Source organism: Rhinolophus ferrumequinum, chromosome 11, assembly GCF_004115265.2.
Source record: "Rhinolophus ferrumequinum isolate MPI-CBG mRhiFer1 chromosome 11, mRhiFer1_v1.p, whole genome shotgun sequence".
In the NCBI taxonomy this organism is placed as follows: Eukaryota; Metazoa; Chordata; class Mammalia; order Chiroptera; family Rhinolophidae; genus Rhinolophus; species Rhinolophus ferrumequinum.
The window spans coordinates 48,569,897-48,593,457 of NC_046294.1; the positions used below are offsets into that span (position 1 = coordinate 48,569,897).

General features: G+C 55.0%; 2 protein-coding genes across 15 annotated transcripts in view; both read left to right on the forward strand.

Annotated features, from left to right (window-relative positions):
- P2RY6 (pyrimidinergic receptor P2Y6) overlaps window positions 1–4,444 on the forward strand; it is a 33,690-nt gene extending 29,246 nt beyond the window's left edge. For 3 of the 14 annotated variants that reach the window (XM_033119033.1, XM_033119041.1, XM_033119039.1), the window contains exons 2-4: window positions 1,405–1,469; window positions 1,968–2,160; window positions 2,810–4,443. In XM_033119033.1, the coding sequence (XP_032974924.1) occupies window positions 2,835–3,878 (1,044 nt within the window). In that variant the 5' untranslated portion in view covers window positions 1,405–1,469; window positions 1,968–2,160; window positions 2,810–2,834 and the 3' untranslated portion in view covers window positions 3,879–4,443. Of the gene's footprint in view, window positions 1–1,404; window positions 1,470–1,903; window positions 2,161–2,809 lie in introns of all 14 variants that reach the window. The other 11 variants (XM_033119040.1, XM_033119037.1, XM_033119038.1 and 8 more) reach the window with 6 other exon arrangements.
- An 8,607-nt stretch (window positions 4,445–13,051) lies between these two features.
- ARHGEF17 (Rho guanine nucleotide exchange factor 17) overlaps window positions 13,052–23,561 on the forward strand; it is a 56,876-nt gene continuing 46,366 nt past the window's right edge. Inside the window, exon 1 of the mRNA XM_033119029.1 lies at window positions 13,052–16,417. Within this exon, the coding sequence (XP_032974920.1) occupies window positions 13,253–16,417 (3,165 nt within the window). The 5' untranslated portion in view covers window positions 13,052–13,252. The remainder of the gene's footprint in view (window positions 16,418–23,561) is intronic.

The following is a 23,561-nucleotide window of genomic DNA, read 5'->3' on the forward strand; positions in this document are numbered from 1 at the left end:
TGCTCATACAGCCCTGCTTCCTTCCAAGAGTACCCATCTCACCAGGGAGTGGGAGGCAGAAAATGACTGGAGTCTCCATTCGCCTAGGGCAGAGGGCTGTCTCTGGGGTGGTGTCTGAGGGTGACAGGCCTCCCAAAGGAGGGTTTAGGGACACAGCACAGTTGCTTCCACCAGCTTCCTACTCCTCACCATGACCCTCTGCCCCAGCATACTGCTTTCCTCTCAGGCCTTCCCTACTCCGCCTTCCTCCTCCCCGGGGGACACCCCAGGGATCTTCACACCCTTCTCCACCCAGGGAAACCCTCCTTGACCATTAGGGTCTTGCTCCATCCTTCATCCTCCTCTGAAAAGTCTCTTCCATCCTATGGCTTGCACTGGTCTCCCTCTTCAGACTAGCACACGTATACGAGTATGTACAGGTATAGGTATATGTGTCTATGTATGTCTGTAGCTGTATCTATCTGCCTACATCTGCATCTATATACTGTGCCCTCATGCAGCCAGCAGCAATAAATACTCATTAAATGCCCGGCACGTGAAAACCAGAGAATGAATTCATGAATGAAAAAATGGCCTAAACAAATGAATGAAGAGAAGAATGAATGAACTTTCTCTTGCCTGTATGTACTAATCTTGGCTTCCTGGCTACAATGGTGCCTAACTTGTCAGCTGAGCACCCAGCACTCCTAACTTGTGGGCTGAAGCCCCACAAAGAAGCTTTGGTAACTAAAGGGGATATGGCATGTGGGACACAGACTAGAGAATCCAAACATCATCGTTTTGCAGTTGCCCAGAATCAAAATCAAATTTTTAAGTTGGGAGAAATTAGTGTGAGGAGTTCTGTTTTGCTCTAATGTAACTTTTACAAATCTCATCACTTTACGAACCGGTATGTTCACATTAAGAACAGCTAACACTTGCCCTGCGCCAGACACTGATCCTCACAGCAGCTCTATGACGTAGGTGCTATATTACCTCATTATATACCCAAAATAAGACCTAGCTGGACCATCAGCTCTCATGCGTCTTTTGGAGCAAAAATTAATATAACATGCGGTCTTATATTATGTTAGATAAGACCGGGTCTTATATTAATTTTTGTTCCAAAAGACGCATGAGAGCTGATGATCCCACTAGGTCTTATTTTCGCAGAAACACGATAGATGGGAAAACAGAGGCATTGCAGGTTCAGTGATGAGCCAGAGGCCACACAGCTCACATGTGGCAGAGCTGGGATTTGAACCTGGATATCTGGACCAGAGCCCATATACTTGGCCTCAACCCTCTATCAGCCTCTGAGTGCATTTTCAGGACTTTATCTTTTTTCTGGGCCTCAGTTTCTCCCATCTATAAAATAGGGAGAGGAGAGATTTGACGCACTATCTCAAGGGCTTTCCCTTACAGGTCCGCTGGATTTAAATGGTGAATTCTCTCTGGACTCCAGTAAATGTGGAAATGTTAGCTGGGAGGTGAGCGTCAAGAAGTCAGACTTATCCCACCAGGGGACCCCTTAAGGCATTTATGCTGCTGGCTCCCCTAAAATTCAGCCTGAAGGGACGAGTGGAGGGACAAGGTATAGGACACAATGGCATGGCATGACATTTATTAAGCACCCGCTGCATGTCAGGCCTATGATACATTCCACTGATAAGGACACAGCCTCAGAAAAGGCAAGTGATATGCCCTGAATTGAACAGCATGGAAGAAAGCAAGCCAGCATTTGAACAAGGCCTGCCTGGTTCTCTGAAGCTGGGATCATAACCTCTACATTCCATGTCCATGGGCTACACTAGGTTCCCTCTCAGTCAGGCAGTCGGGCTTGCACTGTGCCTCTGCCTCTAACTCACTGAATGAGATCGAGCAGTCATTGCCCCTCTCTGTGTCTGGATTTTCCTCCCAATAGAGCGAGCTGTTGACCTCCTTCTGCCATTTGCCTTCAGGGAAGCTGTTTTCACTCTAACCACCAGGGAGCGCTGTGGCTTCAGGGCTCTGACAGACCAGCGTTTGTAGCCTCAAATCAACAGGAAGGAGGCTTAGGACTCCCGAATCACCTCCTTCCCTCACTTTATGGATAAGAAAACTGCAGCCAAAAGAAGGACCATGGCTTTAGAAGGTGGAATCCAGGCCGAGGAGGTGGGCGCTGTCCTTGGTCAGCTCACGGTGTGTGGACATTTTGTTCAAGTTGGTTAATTAAGAGTTACTGGGCCCTCTCGACCCTGAACCCCAGGCTGGACTCTCAGATACAGAGAGGTACCAGACCTGGCACTTCTCAGGAGGTTCCCAGTCTGTAGGGGAGAGGCAGACAGGCAGGCCCACTGTGACCACAGTCTCCAAGCTCCAGGGAACACAATGGAAGCCCTGCATAGCATGATTTAGTGCCTCTAACCTCATGACATCCTGAGAGGTAGGTGCTTCATTCTCCCATTTTTCAGATGGGAAGACTGAGATTCAGGGAAAGTATATCACGCCCAAGATCACATAGCTAATAAGTAGCAGAGTTGGGATTCAAACCAAAGTTCATCAATCTCCATTTACAGAAGAGACATTTGACTAAGGTTTTGAAGGATGTGAAGAAGTTCACCAAGAAGGCTGGTGGAAAATGAGTATTAGAGAAAGTGAAGTGGATTTCTCCCAAGCTTGGCTTTTATTGTAGTCCAGGTTTCCTTGATGTGAGGACTATGTGGGGCCCCCATGGGGTGGGGAGTATCAGAGATGGTTCAGGTGGGGAGGTCTAGAGCGGTGGGGGCTGACTGGGTGGTCAGTGAGTGCGGTCACTCACAGGTTGTGTGTTGTTCCCCAACCTCTCCAGATGTAGGACGCCCAGACAGGCAGCCATGGAGTGGCACAATGGCTCAAGCCAAACTCTGGACTCACCGCCCACAACCTGTGTCTACCGAGAGAACTTCAAGCAACTGCTGCTGCCACCTGTGTACTCGGTGGTGCTGGCGGTCGGCCTGCCACTGAATGCCTGCGTCATTGCCCAGATTTGCACATCCCGCCGGGCTCTGACCCGCACGGCTATATACACCCTGAACCTGGCCCTAGCTGACCTGCTGTATGCCTGCTCCCTGCCCCTGCTCATCTATAACTATGCCCAAGGTGACCACTGGCCCTTCGGCGACCTCACGTGCCGCCTGGTCCGCTTCCTCTTCTACGCCAACCTACATGGCAGCATCCTCTTCCTTACCTGCATCAGTTTCCAGCGCTACTTGGGTATCTGCCACCCTCTGGCTGCCTGGCACAAGCGTGGGGGCCGCCGGGCTGCCTGGCTCGTGTGTGGGGCTGTGTGGCTGGTCGTGACGACGCAATGCCTGCCCACAGCCTTCTTTGCCTCCACGGGCATCCAGCGTAACCGCACTGTCTGCTACGACCTGAGCCCACCAGCCCTGTCCACTCGCTACTTGCCCTATGGCATGGCCCTCACAGTCATCGGCTTCCTGCTGCCCTTTGCCGCCCTGCTGGCCTGCTACTGCTGCCTGGCCCGCCGTCTATGCCGCCAGGATGGCCCAGTGGGGCCTGTGGCCCAGGAGCGGCATGGCAAGGCAGCCCGCATGGCTGTGGTGGTGGCAGCCGCCTTTGCCATCAGCTTCCTACCTTTCCATGTCACCAAGACAGCTTACCTGGCAGTGCGCTCTACTCCCGGTGCCCCCTGCCCCGTGTTGGAGGCCTTTGCAGCCGCCTACAAAGGCACACGGCCCTTCGCTAGTGCCAACAGTGTGCTAGACCCCATCCTCTTCTATTTCACGCAGAAGAAGTTCCGCCGGCGGCCACATGAGCTGCTACAGAAACTCACAGCCAAGTGGCAACGGCAGGGTCGTGAGACCACTGGGGCGGGACACCTGTGCCTGGACAGCCATGGTGTTTGCCGTTGTGGCTGAGGCACCAGAAGACTCACCAACCCTAAACCATGCAGAGAATTAAGAGTTTAGCTCAGCTGTGCATGTAGTGAGGTCTCCCACAGACCCCAAAATCTCACCAACTATTTATTGATCCCTTTCACTGGACCAGATTCTGTGGCCACAGAGACAGACTAGCCTGGGCCTGGCCCTCCAGAAGTTCCCTGTCAACCATGGAGAGTGGGAGAAGCCATGTTAAGCTGCTCACAAAAATATAGTGTGACATGTACTATAATTGAGTATGCTACATGCTTTGGAGTCACCAATAAGGGAGTGAAGGAAGATTGGAGTGGGAAGTGAGAGCTTCTGGGAAGAGGCATTTGAGCTGGGTTTTGAGGGATGAATATGAGCTTTCTGAGTGTGCCGTTCCATTCATTCAGCAAACCTTTACTGACACCTTGTGTTCAGGCCTGGGTGAGTTCTGGGGCCCCAGTAGTACCAGCCCCAGCCCTGCCCCATACCGGCTCCCAACTACTGGAGGTACTGACACAGTGATGGCAAAGCTGTAATAGAGGGAAGCATGTCTAGGGGAAGAGGTGCCCAGAAGATGCCCATGACCCAGTCCAAGGAGTCAGGAAAGATCTCTCTGGGGGTTGAAGGCGGGGGGTGGGGTGGCATCTGAACCAAATGTTGAAGGCCAAGTGAGAGCTCTGCAAAAAGAAGGGGAAACATGTTAGTGCAGCCTGAGCCAGCCCTGTGCTAGGCTGTGCCCTGGGGCAGATGGGCAGAGAGTCTGTGACCTCGTGTGTGTGAAAGCTGAGAAAACAAGAGCTGTCCCATGGCCACTCTCCAGAAAGCGGCAGGAGTGGGCCAGATGCTGCAGGCTGTGGGGGCTCAGTGGAGGGAGGAAGCAGGGAGCACTTCTTAGAAGAGGTGGGGAGGAATCCAAAAGGCAGAGAGGAGGACGCAGCTCCTGGCGGAAGGCACTGTGTGTACAAAACCCAGAGGCAGAGGTGCACTGAGCCTGGCTGGAAAGCAACGGTGAGTTTCAACTAATCCTGGGGGCTTGGGAGTGTGAGGAGGTGGATGGCAAGAGCTGGGTGGGCCCAGGTCATTCAATGCCAGGAAGAGCCCCAGACCCCACTTATTCTCCACCCACCTCTTCAGATGTGCCTCTTTCAGGCTTGGGGTATCCTCAGTCCCTGGTTCACCTCCACCTAGCCCCCCAGTTGAGGGGAAATAGCCCTTCAACATTGCTTCACTCGAAAAGGAGAAGTCAGCAGCTTGAGGAGACTCCGGGCCACCGGGAGGCTGCTACGTGGAGGTCCCACGGTCAGGAGTCTGCTGGCCAGTCTCAAGACAGGCTACTCCCCCTGCTTCGTCTCTTGCCCTTCAGCAACATCGATCTGGCCTGTGGGTACGTGGAAGGCTGCCTGGAGGCATCTCAAATACAGACCTGAGCCTTAAAAAGCCTTGGAAAGGCATCTTCCCTAAAGGTCACAAGGAGACAGCAAAGGGCAATCGTACCAGGCAAGGCCCTCCCAGTCCCCCTGTGCAACTGTCCTTTCAGCCACACCTCTGCAGGTCCTCATCCTCTCTGCTCTTTGTCCTTCCCTCTCCTTCCCCCCCCTCCATCCCCCCTCACTTCTCCTCCAGGCCCTATTCCCTCCTCCTAGATCTGTTTTCCTCCTGTGGAACAATCTGGTCTGTCCTTGGCTGCTGGTATATCACACAGACCCCATACGTGACAGAACCAGCTTGGCAAATAATATTTTTAGAAGGTAGATGGGGGAGAGGAAAAGGCAGAGCGACAGGGCAGGGAGGGGAAGGGCTGTATAACACTTTCCTTTTAGCCCTGACTAATCTCCAAGACTGCTGGGCAATGAGGGGATTCAGAGAAGGCTCTGGAGAAGCTAAACTCCATAGCAATGCCAGAGGTGTGCTTGCCATTGGGAAGTGGGAAAACCAGGCCCAGCCCACCTTGGGAATCCATTCCAAGTTCCCTAGCTGGAGAGGCTGACAATTTGGGTAGAAAGAACTTTGATTCTTTGGGCCACAGTGAGATAGAAGTGTGGGAATGTCAGAAGACAGAGGCTGGTTCGTATTCTGTGTCTGATGCCATGCCATGCCTAGCAGTACAGATATTATCCACTTTGCATCTTGTTCCAAGTTTTGAGACCAGACTCTTCAGTGTGGCCTGTGATGGGGAAGTACGTGAGAGGGAAAGCAGAAGACGGAGTCTGGGCCACGGCCCAGGCTGAGCTCCTGGAGACCCAGATGACAGTCCCAACACACTACCAAGAACTGTGACCTTGTGGTTACTTTTCCAAGAGTGAAAATTGTGGGCCACAATTCCATTCCCAGCTTCCCTTTGCAAGGCAGAAGTGCTGGCGGGTACAGACTCCAGAGCCAGACCACTTGGGTGTGTAGCCTGGTTCTCCCATTTACTGTGTTCTTCTGGGCAAATTATTTAACCTCTTTGTACCTTAACTTCCCTAAATGTAAAATGGGAACAATACTGAAACCTATCTTTTGTTGTTGTTGTGAGGATTAAATTAATCGATATCTGCCAAGTACTTAGAACAATGCCTGGAACATAGTAAGCATGCAATAAATGTTACTCTTATAATGATTTTGCCTTTTGGCACACAAGCTCCTCCAGGGTGTACCTCTAGGAATAGTCACAGGAAATTTCTAAACACGGGACTTTAAGCAGGGGATTGCCACAATTTCTCTTTCTCCTTTACCCGGGAGGCAGTCTCTTTTATGAAAAAAAACTCAGCACACACTTTCTTGAGAACAAGGGCCATAATCCATGAGCTCCAGCTGTTCCTATATGGAAAAACCATTTATTACGAGCTAGTACCAGGGACTCCAAGCGCCATTTGTGGGGCTAATTCCTCCTTTTCTTCTCCCTCCTTTTGTCTCATTCCTCCTCTTTATCCCCCTTCTCCCTCCTCACTTTAACTTAGAGCACGCTTAGTGATGGAGCAGGGGTGAGGGCTTACCCTGGGAGTGTCTGTTTGCTGGGGTGGGAACAGAGGGGACACAGGGTTGTGGAGATGGAGTATGGTGAGGGGCAGGGGGACGATGAGGGTTCAAAGGGGTCCAAGGTGATTCTTCCGTGGGTTAGAGAAGACTTTCCAGGGGACGGAACAATGCAGGCTGGGCCTTAAAGGATGGATGTAATTAGACTGAAGGAGAGCAGGAAAGGGTGTTCCTGGTACAAAGAACAGCACAGGCAAAGGCATGGAGGCCACTGGAGGAAGGATAAGAAGGGCTGTGGCCTGAGATGAGGCTAAAGAGCTGGCAGGGCTGGAGAGGAAGGGTTTGGTGTTTCCGGGGGAGCACTGGGGAGCCACAACCACCACAGCATTGATCACTTGTTAGGCTCTGAGGGTTCCAGGACCCATACAATGTGCTGAACACACATCTTCTCATTTAATCCTTATAATACCTCCTACTATGGATGGGTAAACTGAGGCCCAGATGTGGGAACTGACTTGTCAAGGTCATACGGCCTTTCTCTAACCCAGATACTAGATCCCCACTGCCTCACCCTCCCTCCCTTTCCTTCCCTTTCTTCAATTTCCTTCCCAGTGCTTACCTGCCCCACTCAGTCCCAGTGACTTGGGACTCGTAGGAAGTTGTGACAGCGATAGCTAAGTGCCAACTACAACACCAATTCTCTTTTAGCTGGACACATGGCCTCCTAGAGTGAAAACTTCTTTCCCCAGCCTCTCTTGCAGCTAGATGTGGCCAGGTAATTTACTCCTGGCCAATGGGATATAAGCAAAGTGCCCTAAGGAAGTTTAATGTGAGAGGGGGTGGTGTCCGTTCTTTGCCTCCCCTCCCTTCTTGTCACTTACAATGTGGATGTGACAGCTGGAGCACCATCTTGGACCAAGAGGTCAAGGGTGCCTTTGGTGGCTAGAAGAACAAAAAGCTAGAAGCAGCTTGGGTCTCTGACCATTCCATTTGGGAGCCACCTAAATCTGGACTTTTGCATGAGAGATAAAAGTAAGTGTCTGTCTTTTTAAAGCCACTATTTTGGGGGGCCTTTATTACCCACAGCCAAAACGAATCCCTTTACTCAGGTCCTATCCTCATGGTAGACCTAGGTGGAAGCCAGGCAGTGCCCTGGACTGGGGTGGAGACCTCCACCTAAGTGGGAGCTGGGAATCGACAGGGTCTAGAGATATCCAGGAAGGCTTTTGGGAAATGGTGCAAAGCCTGGGGAGTGGTCCCTTCACTTTTGGCTTAAATCTAAGGGGGTGGATGGGCTTCCTGAATGAGAGTGAGAAGAAGGGGGGCCTGGAGAGAGTCCAGGAACTCTAACATTGGGGGGCTGGGGAAGAGGAGCCAGAAAGATGGAGGTTAAAGCCTGAGGGGTCTCTGAACAATGGTAACATGATGGTACAGTGGAGTTGGGTGAGGGAGGGTGGGGCTGGAGGGGGAGAAGTGAAGGTAATGGGTGGAGAAGTAAAGAGAGGAAGGTTCTGAGGAAGGCCAGCCCAGGGAAGGCACTTCAGGACAGGAGGCCTGCCAGTGCTGGCTGTATGCAGTTGAGGACAGGGACCTACGGAGGCAGGACCAAGGATGGGGGAGCCAGAGAGCCAGGAACCAGGGCTTGTCTTCGGGAGATTTCCATTCACAGCAGAAAAAGCTCAGAGTCACTGGATCTGTCCTAGCAATGGATGCAGCTGCCTTCTCCTTCCCTCATTCATGTAGTCAACAAATATTCTCTGTGCTCCTCAGAGATGGTGATGGAAACACAGAGGCAGCTCACACTCAGACCCTACCCTCAGAAATAATTTGGGGGGGGGGTGGTAGTATAGACAAGGAAACAGTTCATCCAGTAAACATTTATTGTGCACCTACTATATGCCCGCCATCATGCTAGGCTGCTCCTCAGGGAGCTCCTAGTTTGATGAAGGAAAATGGCAACAATGAAATAAACACATACACACCTGGATCATTACAGTCAGGGAGAAGAGTTTAGAAAAACACAAAGAGGGCCAAGGAAGGTCTCACTAGAGAGACAGAAAGCTCATGGAATAGTTACGAGCTGTTGGGATCCCTGACCCAGCTTGAGGGGCAGAGAAAGTTTCTTAGCTGAGGCCCTCCGAAGGCACTGGCTCTGTACAGAAGGACCGTTACTGACTCTGTGACTTTGAACAAGCGCCTTCATTTCCCCGAGCCCCTGTTTCTTTACCTATAGAATATGTAGTGATAATCATACCAACCCTCCCTAAGCCACCAGGTAATTGAGCATGGCAAAGTTAGGGCAGAATTTTCATAAAGTACAAAAAAGTATTATAACCCAATAGAAGAATGGGCAACAGGCACAAATAGGCACTTCACAGAAAAGGAAACACAGATAATTAAAAAATCATAGAAGAGATATTCAAGTCTATCTTGACACTACCTCCTCATGTTGAGTAGCCACCTGGCCCATTGTCCGGAGCACTTCTGCGCATGTGCACCTGGAGCGTGCACAACGCTCAGAGCAGCTCTGTTCACAGGAACAAACACCTGGAAACACCCAAATGCCCATCCACGAGAGAGTGGATAAATGCACTGTGCTCTATTCACACACTGGAATATTGCACATAGCCAGAATGCACTACACCAACATGCAACAAACTGGATAAATCTTAGCAGTATACTATTAAGTAAAAAGAAATCCCCAAAAAAGAATATACAGTAAGATGCCCCTTTTTAAACTTAAAAATAACTAAAAAGAAAATATGTACTTTAGAGAAACACACAGATGCAATAAAACTATATAAGAAGGAAAGCAAGAGAATGCTGAACCCAGGAGGTAATAGTTATCTTGGGTGGTGGGGCCGCAGGAGAATAGGTGTTGGGGGAACTATATCATGACATGTAGGACATTGTAAAGGTCCTAGTTGTTTTGTTTTGTTTTTTTGGTAGGAGTCAATTAAATAACTGGTGAGAATGTATCATACACAAAAGGTTATAAATAACCCAATTCTGTGCACTTGAGGTCTGATTATACAGGAAAGGGACAGGACTACCTCGGGTCCTTTTCTGTTTGACTTTGGCATGGAGTCAGGAGCCAGATTTCCTTCCTGGAGCCTATTGCTTCTAGGGGTCCTGTCACTCCTCATCTTTCTCCCTCTTAAGTACCCAAGGCCCATCGCTGGCCATGACTGACCATCACAACCTTCCCATCTTTATTTCTCAAAGAGATTCTAGAGCCCTGATCTTGCTCAGTCACTGCGACTCACTGGATAGATGAGTTATTGTTTTCATTCCCCTTTCATAGATGAGGAACCTGAGGCCCAAAAGCAGAGCACAGCGTACTGGGGTCACCCAGCATATGTGAGGGTGCATCAGCCCAGCTCTAGACTCCCAGCAGTGTCCCTCTCTCCGCCCTGCTGCCCAGTGCTCCCAGCCCCCTCCTAGATGAGTCTTTTAAGGGCTAAAAACACCCAGGTCCCTCTGTGCCAGAAAAATGACTTTGTCTCATTCTGAATCAGAAGGGGCTGGGGGGGGGAACTCATGAGGTGCTACAAGCAGCCAAGCCACTCTCTGATTGGGTGAGCTGCCCACTGGGAGGAGGCCCAGCTTAGATCCTTAAACACCCTCGCTCCCCACCGCGAAGATTACTGATCCAAAGCTCCCAGCCAGCTCACCTCACAGCCAAGCTGCAAGATGCTGGGAGCATGTGATCTGAGTCTCCACTCCTCTCCGTCAGTTTGCCCATCTGTAATATTGGAAAAAGAACCTCTGTCCCAGAAGTGACTGGAAGGCAGAATAGGACAGAGTGTGAAAGAGTTTGAAAAAGTACAAATTTCAGATTGTAGGGGGCATCGTTATTAGAGAACAGTGACTCCTGGGATGAGGATCCCCCCACCAAACTAAAACTGCCCCAAAAGAGTAGAAAGAAAACTCTAGAGGAGACAAGAGTCTGACTTCAAATGGAGTCAGAGAGAGGCATATTTGGGGAAGCCTAGACCCATTCCTCACTTTTCAGATGAGGCAGCTGAGGCCCAGGGAAGTGCAGGGATTTACCCAAGGTCACACAGCAAGGCAAAGACAGAGAGGCACTAGGCAAGGCAGGACTCTCCTCCTTGCCATCAATTTCCCAGTGAAGAAAGAGATGTGCTGGCGCCTTTGAGGCAGAACTGAGACAAAGGTGAGGGACTTACAGGAGGCTGGTCTTAACTCAAAAAGGAAGAGCTTTCTCCCCCACGGTCATTTCCCACAACCCAAGGGAAAGAGCAAGCAGAGCTGAGGGTGCTGGCTGAGTCCTCCCCCTCTGGTGTGATAGTCAGGCAATCCCTGAGCGTCTACCATCCTGCCCTAAGTCTATCCCCGCCCCTTTTATCTGGACCAGGACTCCCAGCTCCCAGGGCTCCCATCTTAGTCAGGCCCAGCCACAGGTCTCTCTCTCTCTCTCTCTCTCTCTCTCTCTCTCTCTCTCTCTCTCTCTCTCTCTCTCTCTCTCTCCCCTCCAAAAGGATCCTCTGTTCCTGGGGAGGGTGAGCCCAGGTCCAAGGAGGAGGAGACTGCTGGGGTCTCAAACGAAGGAACCCCCTTCATCAGGAATCTAGGACCTGGGAAGGCTGTTTGGAGGAGCATGGTGTTTGAAGCTCCTGAAATCTGAATTTGAGTCATAGCAGGAACTGCTTTGACACTGGTCAAAGTTACTTCTCCTTCATGACCGATAGAGGGGGCAATAATTTCTACCTCCAAGGGTGGTTCGAAGACTAAATAAAATGAATGAAATAATATTGTCCATACAGCCAAGGCATTCCATAAATTCCCTATATCTACATTCGTTCATTCAAATGTAGAGGAGCCGGCCTGCATTTAAGCTGGCCGGGGGAGGATGAATGGGATGGGACCTAGCAGAGGCAGGTGGGGGAGGGAAACTCCCCAGCATCCGGTACTATGCGAGACTTGCCAGACCCAGGGCAGAGGTGGGAGGGGAGTTCAAGGGCTAGGTCAGGAGAAGCGAGAGAAGCGACCCACACCTTCCCCGTCAGGAGGGTGGAGCAACCGCAGGTAGGAGTGTAGGTTTAGCAGTGGCAAGTCGAAGGTGTTCTGTCGAAGCACCTTTTCTTTGTGAAGCCGGAGGGGCAGTGCGCTTTATGAAGGGATTCATTTTAAAACGGCTCCTGAAGGGACTAGGAAACCACTGGAAGGAAGTGAAGTCTTCCCAACCGTCCGGTTTTTTGGTGGTGGATGCTGTTTTACCTGTCCAGGGCTCCGGGGGATGAGGGGTTGGGGCAAATCCGGCCGGTAGAGGGCGCAAGAGCCCCATACCCCGGAGCGCAGGGGAAGGAGGGGAGCCAGCGCAGGCCCGCAGCTGGAAACGGGTGGGGGCGTGGCCATAAAGGGTGGGGCGTTTAGAACGGTGTGGGACGGGTTTGGGGGACCCTCGGAGCTGGCACGCCGCAGAGGTGGAGGGGGGCGTTTGTGGGCGCGAGAGGCTGGACCCCGTCGCAGTTACAGCGGGATTCGCCTCGGAGGGCCGAATAAAGGGCGTGGCCTGGGCGGGGTGGAGGGGCGGGGCAGGGAGCAGCCAGAGGAGTCTTCCTGCGGCGCCTACTGCTCCCCCTGGCGGCGAGCCTTGCCCCTTTCCCGGCTGAGAGTCGTGTACCTGAGTATCGGTGTGTACGAGTTTGTGGGTCCGAGGTTGCCATGTTGGTCCACCGGGCAGAAGTTGTTTCCGGCTGAACCGCACTGGGTACGCCGCCCAGGCTGTATGTCCGCGGAGTAGACCACGCTTGCGTGTGTCGGAGCAAGTCCTTGCGGGGCGGGGGGGGGGTCAGCTTGGGCTCTGAGGGTCGCATCGGTCTGCATGTGCTCAGTCTTGTTTCTCTTTCGGCTCCTCCCCGGTTCCCTCCCCTCTACTCCCGATTCCCAGCCTAGCGCGCGCGGGGAGCCCACCCCCTCTTTTGGGCTTGAGGCCCCGCCCCCCGCCCCCTTTCCTCTGCCACAAAGTTTATTTGCAACAAAAGGGAGCAAGGAGCTAGCAGCCAAGAGGGTGGGAACGGGGAGCTGGAGCGAAAGCGCGAAGGGAGGCAGGCAGGCAGGCCGGCTGGTGGGCACGGAGCCGAGAAAGGGATCCGGACCGGGCCGGGAAACGCGCAATGCTCCGGGTCGTACTGGCCGAGGCTGGGGCCAGGCCCGAGGGTCGGCGCTGAAACGGGAGGGGCCGCGCGGGATGGAGCCGATGCCGCCCGCGACCTCAGAAACTTGAGCCGCGGCAGATAAAGCTCTGCTCCGGTCTCTCGCCTTCTCCCCGCAAATCCCCTCGCACTGCGCCTGCAGGACCCAGGCCTTCGGATCCCCGCCGCTGAGCTCCTTCGGGGAGGGGGCACAGGGGGGGTTGGCCGCGGCTTCCCGAGGCCAGCCCCCCCGGAGTGAGTGCCGCCACCATGGCGGACGGGGCGCCCCGGCCACCGCTGTATCGCAGCGTCTCGTTTAAGCTGCTGGAGCGTTGGAGCGGCGGGCCCGGGCCCAGGGAGGGGGCCGCGGACATCCCCGGGCTGCGGCGCCGCGCCTCGTGCCGACCGGCCGCGGCCGTCCCGGGCCAGCCCACCCGGCGCGTGTCCAAGCTGGCGTCTGGGCCCCCGGCCGCCCCCGCGCAGCCGCGCCCGCTCCGAAGCCTCTCGCCGTCGGTGCGCCAACTCTCCCGGCGCTTCGACGCGCCGCGGCCGGACGACGACTCCGCTGGGCCCCGGGACGGGGGCGTCTCCCCCGGGGCCGCGGAAGAAGCGACGGAGGGCGCCGCGCGTGGGGCCTGGCCCAGCGTCACCGAGATGCGCAAGCTCTTCGGTGGTCCTGGCTCCAGGCGGCCCAGTGCCGACTCCGAGGCCTCTGGGACGCCCAGCCCCGATGGTACCGCGTGGGAGCCCCCGGCCCGGGAGCCCCGGCAGCCTCCGACGCCACCTCCTCGGACATGCTTCCCTCTGGCGGGCCTGCGTTCGGCACGGCCACTGCCTGGCCCAGGGACCGAGGGGAGGAGGCGGCGGCAGCAGCAGCAACAGGAGCGGGCGCAGCGTCCGGCGGATGGTTTACATTCTTGGCATAGCTTCTCCCAACCGCAGGCTGGGGCCCGGGCCTCCTGCTCCTCCTCCTCCTCCGTCGCCTCCTATCCTGTCAGCCGCAGCCGGGCTGCCAGCTCCAGCGAGGAGGAAGAGGAGGGCCCGCCGCTGCCGCCGCCCGGGGCCAAGAGCCCGGCCTACCACGGCGGCCTCTCCTCCGGCAGTGAAGAGGACCAAGACGGTGAAGGCGGCCACTGCTGGGGAGGGAGGCCGGGGCCCAGGCCTGGAAGCTCCCTCTTGGATAAGGACTGCAGGTCAGACAGTTATGGGTTAAATCTGGGCAGCATGGACTCGGCTGGGGGAGCCAGGAGCCCGGAGCTCCCAACATCTACAGTCCCTAACGAGGAAGGATCCCAGGAGTGGGGTACTGGCTCGCCTCCCTTTGTACCAGGACCCCAGGAGGGACTTCGGCCCTTGTCAGACACTGTAGGGGGAGCTTTCCGTGTAGCCAAGGTGAGCTTTCCTGCTTACCTGGCCAGCCCATCAGGCTCCCGAGGTAGCAGTCGTTATTCCAGCACAGAGACCCTTAAGGATGAGGACCTGTGGGCTAGCCGGGGTTCTGGGAGCTGGGGTGTGTATCGCTCCCCTAGCTTTGGACCTGGAGAAGGGCTCCTCCTAAGGCCCCAGGCTCGAACCCGCACCAAGGGACCTGTGGGCACCACGAGGTCATTGAGGGATGGAGGATTGGAGTTGGAGAAGAGCCGGCAGCGGAAATCCCTGTCAAATCCAGACATTGCCTCGGAGACCCTGACACTGCTCAGTTTCCTGCGCTCTGACCTTTCAGAGCTGAGGGTCCGAAAACCTGGTGGGCGCCCTGGGGACCTTGGGAGTGCCCCCTTAGATGGCAGAAACTCACCATCAGCATGTGGCCTGGTGGAGCCACTTGAGCCCATGGCCCCCTCAGCCCCAGCAGCACCTGGCACCCGCCCCACCCTCAAGGACTTGACAGCCACCCTGCGGAGGGCAAAGTCGTTTACCTGCTCTGAGAAGCCCTTGGCCCGCCGACTACCCCGCACCAGTGCCCTGAAGCCCAGCTCCTCTGAGCTCCTCCTGGCAGGCCCAGCTGCCGAGGAGGACCCACTGCCTCTTGTTGTCCAGGATCAGTACGTACAAGAGGCCCGTCAGGTGTTTGAGAAGATCCAGCGCATGGGTGCCCAACAGGATGACGGAAGCCCCGACTGGGCGGGGGACATAACCCGAGGACAGAGGTCCCAGGAGGAGCTCTCTGGCCCTGAGTCCAGCCTGACAGATGAGGGCATTGGGGCGGACCCTGAGCCTCCTGTTTCATCCTTTTGCAACTTGGGTCCCGCAGGGGTGTGGAGACCCCTTAGCTCGTCCTCGGTGCAGACCAACCAACTCCCTGGGGCTGAAGACAGTCTGGGAGGGTGGTCCCTGGTGTCCCCTGATAACCCTCCCACCCCAGGTGCCCTCCGCAGGAGACGCAAAGTCCCCCCTTCGGGCGCTGGTGGCACTGAACTGAGCAATGGGGAGACAGGGGAGGCCTACCGCTCTCTGAGTGACCCAATTCCACAGCGCCACCGGGCTGCCTCCTCTGAGGAGCCCTCTGGGTTCTCCGTGGATAGCAACCTCCTGGGCTCGCTGAGCCCCAAAACAGGGCTTCCCGCAGCTCCAACTGTGGACGAGGGCTTGACCAGCGGCCACAGTGACTGGTCTGTGGGCAGTGAAGAGAGCAAGGGATACCAAGAGGTCATGCAGAGTATTGTTCAGGGGCCTGGTGCCTTGGGGCGTGTGGTGGACGACAGGGTTGCTGGTAAAGCCCCCAAGAAGAAATCTCTGAGTGATCCCAGCCGCCGTGGGGAGCTGGCAGGGCCTGGGTTTGAGGGCCCTGGAGGGGAGCCCATCCGGGAGGTTGAGCCCATGCTGCCTCCATCCAGCAGTGAGCCCATCCTTGCAGAGCGGCGGGCAGAACCAGAAGACCCCAGTGCTGCCAGGGGCCGGGCACAATCTGAGAGGGCCCTACCTGAGGCTCTGCCTGCCTCTCCCAGTGCCCACTGTGACTTCCACCTTGACCCTAAACTGGCTAATGTGCTGTCCCCACGGCTCATCCGCCGTGGTTCCAAGAAGCGTCCAGCCCGGAGTAGTCATCAAGAGCTGCAGAGAGAGGAGGGCAATCAGGACCAGACTCAGGCCCGACCTTCCACCAAACATGTCCGCCATGCCAGTGTGCCTGCCACCTTCACTCCTATTGTGGTGCCTGAGCCACCGACTTCTGTTGGCCCCCCTGTAGCTGTGCCGGAGCCCATGGGCTTCCCTGCCCGAGCCCACCCGGCATTGCAGGCGCCATCACTTGAGGACGTCACTAAGCAGTACATGCTGACCCTCCACTCTGGCGAGGTGCCTGCCCCAGTGCCAGTGGATATGCCCTGCTTGACTCCAGTGGTTGTACCGCCCTCTGCCGAGGCCAAGCCCCCTGAGGCAGCCAGGGCTCCAGAAGAGCCAGCTCCAGCCAGCAAGTGCTGCAGCAAGCCACAGGTGGTGAGTCCTTTGTGGGGGGCCTTTGGGGGGGGCGGAGGGAGGGCCATGGGCATTGACTTCCACAGGAGCCTTTCGAGAGTGCTCATTGGGCAGATACCCAGATCTCAGAATGCTTTGGTCCCCGAAGCGCCCAGGTAGTTTTTTAAGAGTGTTAATGACACAGGGTTCCTACCTATTCAGGCCCCAGGGGCTTCAGGCTTCTGCGAAGCTTACGTCAAAGGTTCTTAACCTCCTCCAAGGTCTTCTAGGTGACAATTACACAGGGTTCTAATCTCATTCTTTAGCTGTTTCTCAGGGACTGGTTTTAGAGATTCCCGTCTGGGTCTTTATTTTAAATACACAAGGAGATGGGGGAGTGATGGAACTTCCTCAAGAGGCTTGCTGCCCTATTAGCCAGATCCCTGGTCGGATGTTTGGGCTTGGGGGCCCACAGTTGACATGGGTTTGGCATGTGTCTTTCCTGTGGCAGATCAAATTGTGGGTCTGTCCATGTGGGCCTGGGAAAATCGGAGCGGTACAGCATTATTTTATGGAGTAGTAGAGAGGGGTCCGTAAACAATTTCGTGGCCCTGGCCTTTCTCTGTGATTCAGTCTCTCCATTGTAACATCAGGTGGGTTGTGGGCAAGGTGGTGCCCATGTCTCTAGCTGGTACTGCACAAATTTGGGGGGAGTCTGTGGGTTGGAGTTGGGGCCTAAGGTCTGCTGGAGTCTCGTCTGATGAGAATGGGGGCCTCTGGGGAGGGCAGTCAGGGAGGGGTCTGCTGGAGTTCAGTAGACCGTGGCCTTGAGAGGTTGGGAGTTTTGGCCCCCACAGTCAGGGTTGCCTCTGTGGGTCAGGGTGGGGGCACTGATCCCCCATCCTGCAACGTGCATCTTCTCTCCACCCCATCCCCTTCCTGGTGACTGGAGATGCTTCCCCCTTCCTCTGCCAGCCCCCAGGCACTGGAGACTGTCTTCCTGAGGCCTCCACTTCTGCCTCTGGCTTCAGGTGTCCCTGGAGTTTTGGCTGTGAGTTCAGATAGGTCCTAGGTGGCTTGATGTCTTGGCATTCGGAAGCTAGATTCCAGGCTCTGGGTTCTAGGCCTAGCGCAGGGATGGCCCGGGGTTATTTCAACCATGGCCTGCGCTCCCACTGTGTTCTCTGCCTGCGTGAGGAGCCTGGAAACCCTAAACCCTGGACTAATTTGGTCACTCCCCGTTCCTATCACTCTCACGGCCCCTCTGAATTCTCTGTTTTGCTCTCCTTGTCTGTAGTTCCCCCTGGTCCTGGCTCTGGTGTCTCTGACAGAGGCTGCAGAGTCAACAGGCAGGGAACGGGGAGAGGAGTAATTTGGGGCCTATCCTTCCTTCTGAGAGCCTGGTAGGGCGGCTCAGGTGTCCCTAACTCCAGTGCCTGTTGTTTTTGGAACGTGGAGGTGGGGGAGGGGGAGAGCAGGGGCAGCTCCTGCCAGGGTCTCCTCCCCAGCTGTCTTTTCCATAGAATTATCTCCTTTGGGAGCCTTAACAGCTAAATTAGGGGAGAGGGCATGGGTGAACCAGGGGGCTCAGGGAGACTAGGGAGGGGGGCCGTGCCTAGGAAGAGGCATTGAGACCCAGTGAGGAGGTGGGAAGTTTTGCAGAATTGGCTCCTGCTCTGCCTCCCGTCACATTTTCTCCTGTCCCTCCTGACCTCAGGGAGAAGACCCCAGGGGGCTATGAGGTGGGACATGTCTGCCCATAACACAGGCTTCTCCCTGCCCTCAACGGACGCTCTCTCCGGCATCCAAGCCTTTGCCCACATCAGTCCTCCCACCTTTCCAGACCCAGCTTGTTGTCCCCTCTTCCCCCTTAGGTGAGAGAACTCTTGAGTCTGTGATACCTGAGTAGAGTTAGAGGCTCAGCTGCAGATCCTTGTGTGGCCTAGGATCAGTCACAGCCCTGCTCTATGCCTTCCCTTTCCCCTTCTGTAAAATGGGAGCAATGATCTCTGCCTAGAAGGCTCTTGCACAGTAACTGGCTGGTGTAATCACTCCCTCTCTGGGGGCAGGAGAGGGGAAAAAAACAGGCTCTACTGCCTCAGCTGCTTCTAGTGACTAGCCTGGCCCCTCCTCCCTGCCCCCTACTGGTTTCTGAGAACAGGGCCGGGCACTCCCTGGCTAGGTATCAGTGGTGGACTTGAATGGGCTCAAGAGATTCCCCAGCCCCCATAAAGCCTGGAAGTTCTCCCATCTGCTAGCCTGAATCCCTCCTGCTGTCCCCTTCTTTCTGGCTCCGGGAATATGGGGAGCAGCTGTCTACCCCCTCCTGTTGGCCTCCATGGAGAAGACAATGTTCCCTTGTTTCAGGCTGGGGCTCCAGTCACGCTCCTTGGACTGTGGGTGGAGATGGCGTGGTGTGGGCTCCAGAATAAGACGGGAAAAGGAGAGGGAGTCACACTTTGCTGATGGGGCAGAAACCAGTGTGAACCCAGCCAGGAGCAGCTCTGAGGGCAGAAGGGACCCCCGCCCGGACCCCGGGCTGTGAGGAGTCCCTCAGTCAGGTCTCTGCCAGCCAAGTCCATATTTGCCTTCCGCATGGTGTTATCCCCTTTGTTGGGAGCAGGAGGCCTGGATAGCAGGCCTGGCTCAGCTTCTGACGCACTCTGAGATGTGGACAGAGTCATCTTGAGCCTCAGTTTTACCATCTGTACAGTGGGAGGTTAGATTGCCTGGTTTTTAAGGCTTTACAGGAAGGACTCAGCCTGCAGGGTGGTCAAGGAAAACAGGAGGAGTTGGGATGTTGCTGGAAGGAAGAGAAAGGCAGTCTGTGCAGCAGCTGTAAGGAACTAAGAGTCGGGGAATGAAGGCTAACTACTAGTGGCTTTATTCTGTGGATACCTGCTTGGGTCTGTGCTGGGGGCAGGAGGCAAAGCTGTGAGAGCCTCCCTGCTCTGCCCCTCCCACGCCCCTTGGCATTTCCACTTAGGCCCACAATAGCCTGGCTGATCAGCGACTTCACTCCAGGGCTTCCCCCACCCTGGCCTTAAAGTACAGGCTTGTGCTTCAGCCTGTTGCCCTCAGCTACCTGACACCCATTTGACAGATGTGACAACCGTTGCCCAGAAACAGGAAGTGACTCGTGTCTCAGAATCAGATGGATGGACTCACAGAACTTGAGCATGTTGGAATAGCAGTAACCGTGGCTAACATTTATTAAGTGCTTTCTATATGCCAGACACTCTGAATGATTCATTTTTCAAATGTGAAAGCTGTGGGAATCTTACAGTGCTGAATTCTTAGAATTGCAGACTGTTAAGAGTCCCAGTGAATGCTCGAACATCAGCGTCTTAGAGGTGAAGGGGCCCAAGGGGTCTCTGTTTCTCGGGGGATTGGCCTGCTATCTGAATAGAGGGACAGGGTTGAGGGGTAGATGGGGCATCACCTGTACACCCTTAAAAGCCTGAACGCTTTCATGATGGTTATTTAATTCACTGGGGCCTGGGGTTGGGGTGGGAAGAACCTGGAGACTCAGAAAGGAGAATGCCGAGTGTGACGTCACATAGCAAGGCAGGGCAGAGCCAGGCTCAAGCACCAGAACCCTGGCCTTACCCCCCACCCCTGCGCCAGCAGATACGGCCCTCCTCCCCAGAGGAAAGACTGGGCTGCTGCTCCTGTCACTTTTCTTCTCTCTTGTCTCCCCTTGGCGGGGAACCTATGGGGGTGAAGGTTCTCCTTTCCCTCCTTGGCTCTTTGCTATGATTTTCCCATGGAAACTGGTTCTGGGAGGGGAGGCGATTAGGACATTTGGAATTCTGAGCAGGACCAAATATCTATAATTAAATGTCTTTTCACCCAGCAGAAGGAGGGTGGGAAGGGGGAGGACAGGCAGAGGGTTGTCCCTTTCCTCTGTTTATTCCCTGCCCCCCTTTCCTTCCTAAGGGCCTTGGGCTAGTGGGGGGAGTGTGGCCCAGGAATGGGTTCCCCCACACACACCAGGCAGGGAAGAGTAGGAGGGTAGACCAGAGTTGGGTCGGACATATTTTCCAGCCCCACATTTCCAGGACCAGCTGGGTTTGGAAGGCTGGGAGGCTTTTGCTCATCCTGTCACCAACCCCCACCCCAATGTAGGGACTTGCCCCTTCTGCTTGCTTTCCTCTCTTCTATCTGTGATCTCTCAGGCTACACTTGCTGCCCCACAGCCGGGGGAGGCACCGCCGGGTTTCCTGGGGAGCCAAAACACTCAGAGCTTTTAGAATCTAGAAGCAGACTGATGGGCCTGTAGGATATTGAGGGACTGGCCCCAGGCTTGCAGGGGAGGCTTCCTGGAGGAGGCTCTGCCTGGAACTTGGCCTTGAAAACTGAAGAGAGGGAGGGGTTCTAGCAGGAAGGCACATCATGAGCAGAGGCGAGGAGATGGGAAAAGAACATGGCAGACTGTATGCAGTTGGAGTTTGTTTCAGAGACTTGGTGACTCTCGATAAGGCAATGCATTCATCTATTTAACAGATATTTACTGAGCCCCTAGACATGTCAGGCTCTCTTCTAGGGCCTGGCAATACAGCAGCAAACAAAACAAAATCCTGCCCTCATGGAGCTTTCAGACTAGCGAGGACACCTGTCTAAATGGATACATTATGAGTCAAGCAGAGAGGCTGGGGAGCAAAAGAAAGCAAGATAAGAGAGCAGAGAATGACAGGGAAGGGATACTATTTTAGGTCAAGAGGTCTGGGAAGGCTTCCGTGAGGAGGAGAGATGAGCACAGAAGCCTGGAGGAAGTGAGGGAGCAAGCCAGGTAACTGTCTGGGGCTGGGGATAGGACATTCTGGGCAGAGAACAGCAAGTGCAAAGGCCCTGAGGTACAAGTGTGTTTGAGAAACTGTCAAGAGGACTGTATGGATGGAGCAAAGTAGGAGATAAGGTCAGAAAAGTAAGGGAGGGTAGAAATGGGTTGGGGCCGGACGAGGTAGATCTCATAGGCCAATAAGAGGTCTTCGGCATTTACTTGAGGTAAGATGAGACAGGCACTGTTGGGAGGTTCTGAACAGAGCAGTGACCTGAGCTGACATAGGCTTTCAATCTATGCTCTGTGAGCATAGATTGCAGAGGTCCAAGGTGGAAGCATGGAGGCCAGTCAGGAGGCCACTGGAATGATCTGGGCAAGAGCTGGTGGGGGCTTGGGCTGGGGCAGAGGTGGTCGGGTGACGGGTTTCTGCTGCAACCCAGAGGGCTTTTGGAGGGCCTGGACTCTAACATTTAAGGTGAACATATAGCTACTGCAGCTCCTGTGGCTGGGCAGTATGTGAGGGGCCACTTAGGGTGGGGAGGTGATTGATAAAGCCCCTAGGGTACACTGGGGCTGTAGGCTGCACTGGCCTCCCCCTGCAGACCTACGTTGGCTTGGCTCAAAGGTTAGGGGGCTGGAGCTGCCCCAGGGCCCCCCCGTGAGGATGGCGACAGTGCTATATCCCATTGGTGTTTCCTCTGCAGGCACTGTCACACCCGTTAGCTCCAGCTTGCATGTCTCCTGGGACAGAGAGCTCAGGCCACCCCGAGGTAGCCCTGTTCCTCCCACCTGGTCCTCCAGCTTGGGCGGCATTGCCATGGCCCAGTATACATATAAAGATGCAGTCCCAAAGTGGGCAGAGGTTGCCCAAGGCCCTATGGCTCAAGGATGGGATTTGGCCCCAGGTGTCCTGACACCCAGGCCACCTTGACACGTCGGCCCCACAGAGTTCCTACTGAGCAGAGTTGGCAGGGATGGTGGTGGGGTGGGGGGAGAGGGAGCCCATGTTTCCCAGAAAGGCTCGCATACTTATTGGGAAGTGTGCCCAGGCAGCCTGGCGCCTTGCTGGCAGGCCCTGAAACAGGGGCCTTGGGTCCCCTGGGAAGTCGGAGTTTATTGAAGCTGATGTTCCCCACCCCCGTGGGAGTTGCTCCCCCCTCGCTTCCCCTCCACTCCCACCCCCAGGCCTCTGGGGCATTCCAAGGGGAGGATAGAGGCATAGGAAGGCTGCCAGGCTGCTGGGCCCTAAGCAGTGGTGAGCTGCATCCAGCCTGTGACGTGCAGGGGCCTAGGACCCAGCCAGGGTATGTGACCCCCCAGGGGAGTGTCCACGGCCCCCTCCTCCAGTAGCTATGGGGTAACCAGGGAGGACCTGGTGTAGCACGTGGAGGTCTGCACTAGAGTCAGGAGACCTGGGTTCCAGCCTTAGCCTCTCCCCTTTTCCTGCTGTGTGGCCTTAAATAAGTCCCTCCTCTTCTCAGAGCCACAGATTTCCATGCGCTTGGGCATCAGGATAAAATCTCCCAGAGCTATCTGGCTCCCAAGGCGCTCGCCTCTGCCACTAGCTGTTTCTCTAAGCTCCTCCCCCCCCCCCCCCACACACACACACGGGGCCTCTCCCCACACTTGGGACAGGTTGTGGGCCTCACTCTGGTCCCCTAAAGTGCTGATGCTGTCGTTGTCGCTATGTTAAAACTTCCTCTGGGGCTTGGGGAAGTCACAGGGCTCTGGACTCCCTGAGCAGGGAGAGTGAGGGGAGCGTCTACAGACGTACCTGAGGCAGGAGGGACATGAGCCTGATTCCAAGGTGTAGTCTGGCAGATGGGTGGTGTATTAGTGTCCTACTGCTACCATAGCAAATTACTACACGTTTAGTGACTTAAAACAATACAAATGTTATCTTACAGTTCTGGAGGTCAGAAATGGGTTTCACCAGCCAAAGTTTAAGGTGTTAGCAGGACTGAATTCCTTTTGGAAGCTTAAGGGGAAAACCAGTTTCCTTGCTTTTTCTGACTTCTGGTGGCTGCTGGCACTTGGTTCATGTCCTTTCCTCCACCTTTAAAGCCAGCAGCTTAGCATCTTCAAATCTCTCTCTCACCCTGAACCAAACCTCCTGCCTCCCTCTTGTGAGGTTCCTCGCAGTTACTTTGGGCCCAGTTGGATCATCCAGGATAATCTTCCCATCTCAAAATCCTTACTCACACCTGCAAAGCCCCGTTTGTCATGTAAGGTAACATTCACAGGATCTGGGGATTAGGACGCACACCGTTGGAGGCTATTATTCTGCCGACCTCAGGTGGGCAGAGGAGCCAAGCCTGTGAATTGAAGCCCACTGCATTTATCCTGCATTCATTTCTTTCCATGTTCGTTGGTCATTCATCATTCCTTCAACTGTCAATTGTT